The following is a 6,396-nucleotide window of genomic DNA, read 5'->3' on the forward strand; positions in this document are numbered from 1 at the left end:
AGAGAGGGAGAGTACTGTCGAACTTTCTGGAGACTGTGAGCTGGGTTAGCTGGGGTTTTTTTCTTCTTCTAATTTTAGGTTATCAGAGCTCGACGGTTTTGAGAAAACCGTCTATAAATATTATAGACGGTTTTCTCAAAACCATCAATATATTTTAACAGATGGTTTTAATAAAACCGTCTGTGTTTTTAAGGACAGTTTACTCAAACCATCCGTATTTTTTTTTCCCTGACGGTTTAACCAAAAAATGCCTAGAATTTTTTTTTATAGATAGTTTTAAAAACCGTCTATAAAAAAACCGTCCAGAAAACCCATTTTTTTTGTAGTGTCTTAAGCATGGGCTTGAGTTTTATCCATTAGGTCCAATGCTCATTTAACTCCACTTAAGCCTTTTAGAATAAATTTAAAGAGCCTTAAACACTTTGATTGCTTAAGCCCTGGCCTTAGGAAATAATTTTCTAATTAAGACCAATCATTTCTAACTAATTAGTCACTTAGGAATTAAATTCATTTGGCCATGTTTATCAAATAAAACAATCCAAATAAATAAATGTATAACCGAAACTCAAATCAAATAGTCAATTTACATCACATAAACGAGAGACTTAAAAGAAAAAATACAATTAGTTTCAATAGGTCTGTGACAATATTACACGATACTATTAATTACAATTCATTCCACGAAACAAACATGACTGCACTTTAATATGTATTTTCAATTTAATATGTAGTTTTATTATTATTATTATTATTATTCAAAGTAGGATGCCATGTTAGCATAGAAGGACCTCTAGCATTTCTTAATTTATATATATAAACTTTGTGCTCCTTACATAGTGTCTTAAAAGATTTAAGAGAATACCTTCGATCAGGATTTGTTCTAAAACCCATATTTTAGAGATCTAATGACACGTTAGTTTAAAAACAAAAAATTCAATATAAATGAAAACAACAGATTTATAAATGTAAATTTTAAGGAAAAGTACATATAACCCCCTCAAACTATCACTTCATTGTCAATGTATCCCCCCAAACTATCAATTGTGTCAATGTCCCCCCCTAAACTACCAAAAAATCACAATCTCCCCCTAATTTTATAAACTCCAATTAATTCTCCTGCCCCATTTAGATTTGAATGCTTTTTTATTTTATTTTATTTTTATATTTTTATATTTCCACACGAGAGGATATATAGAAAGATTCAAATTAGTGACTTTTTCTATACGTATAAGGTATGATTTTCAATTGATTAAACTACCTCTTCAAGACAGATTTGAATGTTTTATAGAAAGATTCAAATTAGTGACTTTTTCTATACGTATAAGGTATGACTACCTCTTCGAGACAGATTTGAATGTTCTAAAATCAACTTGTTCCGTTCATGCATTGTCCTGGCGCATCTTTGTTGACCATATATGGTCAAAAAGCCCCAATTGCATCTCTGATCAGTGATCACCACCCGTGTCCTCTTCATATATATCTGCACCTCATTGATGAAACAAACATGGAATGGAAAAGATCGACGGGAGAGATCGATCGATTAACTGATGAACGAACCCTGCCCAAAAATGACTTCTTTCAAATTTCTTATATTCCTTTCGTCTCTCTTCGTGATTTCGTTGCTTAGCCTTGCCAGTGGCAATGAAGCAGCACCCACTTACAACTATAACTTTTGCTCAGTGCCAGGCGAAAACTTCACCGCCAACAGCGCCTACCAATCCAATCTCGACCTCGTCCTCTCTTCTCTTTCCTCTAAAGCCACTCCGGTCACTGGGTTCTCCAACGCCTTCGCTGGCGAGGTCTCCGGGCTATTTTTGTGCCGTGGCGACGTCAACACCAGTGTCTGTCAAGACTGCGTTGCCCACGCAGCCAAAGAGATACTACAACGCTGCCCCTTTCTGATGGGGGCTATAATATGGTACGACGAGTGCTTGTTACGTTACTCCAACTTCCCCATCTTCTCCACCATTAACTACCATCCCGCGAAAATCCTGGAGAACCTGCAGTTTATCGAAGAGGCAGAGAGAGACCGCTTCGTCGGGTTGATGGACAGCACATTGGATTCGTTGGCGACCCGTGCGTCGAATTCTGTGAGAGGAAAGAAGTTTGCGACGAAGGAAGTGGAATTCAACAGTTCACTGGCGGCGTCACAGACGCTGTACAGCCTCGTGCAGTGCACGCCGGACCTGAGTGTGTCCGATTGCTATAAATGTCTCCGACGCGCCATAGGAAATCTTCCTTCCTGCTGTGATGGAAGACAAGGCGGAAGGGTTCTGCTACCAAGTTGTAATATTAGATTTGAAGTGAGCCCATTTTACAACGTCACAGCTGCTTCGCCTGCATTTCCTCCTCCTCCTCTTCCTCCTCCTCCAGGTATGAAAAGAGATTGTGATCCACTCCATTATCTGTCTAGGTTACTAGTAAATGGTATATGATGGGAAAGAATTTCATTAACAAGTAATCACGTATTTGCCCAAATAAATTTTAAGTTATTTAGTAATTTAATTTTATCCCAACAGATCGATGAATCTCATTTAAAAAAAAAAAAAAAAATTATTTTTATTTTTTTATTTTATGTTATTTATCTAAATTATTGGCAATTAGAACAAGTAAATTATGATTGATTATTATCCATAAAAAATCTCTAATTCTCAATTTTTATTTTTCCAAGTCTGCGAGTTTTGAAAATATTCTCAATTTTTGTTTTTCTAATATTAATAATTCTATTTATCACTCCTCATTCAGAATATGTGGCATGATTCTCTAATAAAAAACCAATTTTCAAAAAAATCAGATGTACGTATAACATTCCTCCAATTTAATTAATTAATATACCTTACTATCTATCATTTGAGATTATTAATGTTCTCTTCTGTCAACTCAAAAATGACATGCAAGTATCTTGTACACTTTTTTATTTTATTCAATGGATCAAAGGGGAAATTACAAAAGTATCTTGTACACTTACCCTCAATGGGGATATTTTGAGGATAATTTGAGGATCCTGTACATTTACACTTCCAAAGTATAAATTGTACGTAGCTCTTCAAGCCAATTTACAAACCACAAACCACAGCTCTTAAGCTCTTGCCCCGCTATTCTCAATGGACTATCTTATTAATCTGTAGCATGCCAATGATGCATATTGTTGTATGCAGGAGGAAGCAAAATGTCGTCGCTGAAAATTGTCGCCATTGTTATCCCAATTGCTGTGATCTCTGTGGTTCTTTTCTTCATTGCCTATTCCTTCCTTCGGAGGAGACCAAAGAAGAAACACTACACTTCATCCGAAGAAAATGGTGAAGAAAAAAAAAAAAAAAATTCTTTGATCACGAAATAATTAATTTCATTTTTTGTTTTTTTAAAAAAAGTCTTTGTGGTGTCATAAATTTGTGATTCAAATCTTTTCATTTTAAGAATGATTGTATTTACTGTTTGGATGTTTAGTTGGAGTTGAAATTACAACCATAGAGTCCTTGCAATTTGATTTGGATATAATTGAAGCTGCCACGGACAAGTTCTCAGATGATAACAAGATTGGTGAAGGAGGATTTGGCGCGGTTTATAAGGTAGAAGTTATTTAGCATGCTAATTTTTTAAAATGTGAAAATTAAGAATTAATTTGATGGGATTACATTAAAATAGTATTATAAATACGTGAAATATTTAATTAAAATGGAATGTGAATTATAGAGACATGATTCAAACTTATAATCTTCTCTCTGATATCATATGTTTAGCACTTATCCCAAAAGCTAAAATTGATAGGAAGAAAATTAATTTAATCATTTAATTTATATTCTAACACGTATAGGGTATCTTTTCTAATTGACAACAAATCGCTGTGAAGAGGCTATCTGGAAGACATGGGCAAGGTGCAGCAGAATTCAAGAATGAGGTTGTATTGATAGCCAAGCTTAATCACAGAAATTTAGTGAAGCTACTAGGATTTTGCGATGAAGGAAAAGAAAAGTTACTTGTCTATGAATACGTGCCCAACAAAAGCCTCGATTACTTTCTATTCGGTTTGGCCAATCTGAACTTATGTCCACTTCTTTTCTTTTTTTACCATTCATTTTATGTCTAAATGAATGCATGATTAGCCGTTGAAGAATACATGATATTAATGACTTGCAAATCCTTCAATAATTCATTTACAAAAGGAGCTGAAGCTCTATGAAATAATGAGAGACTAAAGTTTTTTTTTTTTTTTTTTTTTTAAGTACTTTTCATTAAGGGATCTGAACTTATATTTCCTTAATCTGTTGAATTTCGATCCTTTAATTCTAACTTGTAATTTTGACAAAATAATAGATCCTGTCAACCGAAGACAATTAAATTGGTCAATACGCTACAAGATCATTGGAGGAATAGCTCGTGGGATTCTTTATCTTCATGAAGATTCTCGAATTAGAATTATCCATCGTGATCTCAAAGTTAGCAATATTTTGTTAGATGACAGTATGAATCCAAAGATTTCAGATTTTGGCTTGGCAAGGATATTTGTATTGGATCAAACTCAAGGAAATACAAGTAAAATTGTTGGAACAAAGTAAGTTTTATGTTTATTTCATCTTTGCATAATCTAAATCAACAAACTCTATTATCTTTTTGTTGGGGAGAGAAACATTTAGGGAGTCCAACAAGAGAAAGTTAACATACATACTAAGACACCACTTCTAACCCAAAAGCCTAAGCTTATGGGCTTAGGTACATTTAAGTATATTAAGTACTATTTTTCTTTATATTTTCTTAATGTGGGACAGGACAATCACAAGTGCACTCACAACATTTTTGAATGTGAGAAATACGAAAAAGGAAAATGTATGGTTGTTGTAGTCCACAAAAACACATTAATATACATGTTTAGACATCACTCCAACCCAAAAGCTTATTCTAATAAGTTTGGTTCCACTTATGTATATTAATTACTAATAATACTCTATTTATTTTTAATCAATGTGGGATTCAACACTTACTCGGATACTCACAATACAATATCCTAGGAGATCAATTAGCTTGAGATAAACTAAATCATACTAATATGATACTAAGAACAATCTTGGATAATTTGTCTCATTTTTTTACTTCAACTGTTGTTTTGATGGGGGTATTGGTTTGTAGTGGTTACATGCCTCCAGAATATGTTATACATGGCCGATACTCCGTAAAATCAGATGTTTTTAGCTTCGGAGTTTTAATGTTAGAGATTATAAGTGGGAAGAAGAACAGCTCTTTTTATCGATCAGAACTTGCTGAGGACCTGCTGAGTTATGTGAGTATGGATCGTATAATTTCAATTTTTGTGTTGCTTTTATGAAAATAAAATAAAATAATACATGTTGCTTATTTTGAATGAACGAATGCAGGCTTGGAAACAATGGAGGAGAGGTACACCCTTGGAATTGTTGGATCCCACAGTGAGACATTCTTGTTCGAGAAATGAGGTCGTTAGGTGCATCCAAATGGGCTTATTGTGCGTTCAGGAAGATCCAGCAAACCGACCAACAATGGCGACAATAGTTCTCATGCTTAACAGTCACTCTGTTACGTTGCCATTACCAAAGCAGCCAGCATTTTTACATCCAAGTGGAGCAAAGCCGAACAAGCCAGTAGACCTGCAGTCTGATCAATCTATAAGCCCATCAGTTAATGAAGCATCATTTACTGAAATATACCCTCGATAGTTTGCTGTTCTTTGAAATCAGTATATGTTAGTAAGTTGTGGAACTCTTTAGCATATTTTTCCTTATATGTAATTTGTATTATGAATATATGGATACAGAGTATGAATTGTGGAGTGTAACGAACGTATGAAGTGATTGAGATGGAAATGTATGGAATTGAATGAATGAAAGATATAAATAATAAGGCTATTCGAGGTGCTTGGCCTCGAAGGAACATGCCTACGGCCACAAGAATGGAGTTTGAAAAGAAAAGCTTATTTTAAGACCGTTACGTGAATGATTTCAGAAACATAACCATTTTAACGTGGGTTTGAAGAGGTGGAAAAAATCTCTCCGTACGCACATGGTAGTAGATAGAGACTTTTAGAGTAATCAGATCATGAATGCAAAATTACTACCTTTTTAATTAGACCATCCCAAAAGTCCGGGTCATCGTTCCATTTCCCACTATGCTAAAGTTTTTTGAGTTCTCAACTACTTCTAATCAATGTTTCGGTACCTACCAGCTGATTTTTACTTTATATTATTGCATCTGCCATCTATTCTCACAACGAACCATCATAGTGTATTTTTTTTTTTTTTTTTTTTTTTTTATTGAAAGAGAATTTCATGCATTCATTAATCACAATGACGCATGATAATTGTTAATGCAGGACAAAGCAAGTCATCTCTAATTACTATCATCGCCATTGTTGTGCCAATTGCTGGT

The 6,396-nt window shown here is 34.3% G+C and overlaps 1 protein-coding gene across 1 annotated transcript; it reads left to right on the forward strand.

The window, feature by feature from the left end:
* Nucleotides 1–1,473: 1,473 nt before the first annotated feature.
* LOC133868093 (cysteine-rich receptor-like protein kinase 10) lies at nucleotides 1,474–5,897 on the forward strand. The gene is made up of 5 exons (XM_062304917.1): nucleotides 1,474–2,373; nucleotides 3,159–3,299; nucleotides 4,315–4,552; nucleotides 5,125–5,275; nucleotides 5,370–5,897. Exons 1-5 carry the CDS (start codon nucleotides 1,548–1,550, stop codon nucleotides 5,685–5,687), a joined length of 1,674 nt encoding a protein of 557 aa, XP_062160901.1. The 5' UTR covers nucleotides 1,474–1,547; the 3' UTR covers nucleotides 5,688–5,897.
* Nucleotides 5,898–6,396: the final 499 nt, after the last annotated feature.

The sequence above is a fragment of the Alnus glutinosa genome, chromosome 5 (assembly GCF_958979055.1).
Source record: "Alnus glutinosa chromosome 5, dhAlnGlut1.1, whole genome shotgun sequence".
In the NCBI taxonomy this organism is placed as follows: domain Eukaryota; kingdom Viridiplantae; phylum Streptophyta; class Magnoliopsida; order Fagales; family Betulaceae; genus Alnus; species Alnus glutinosa.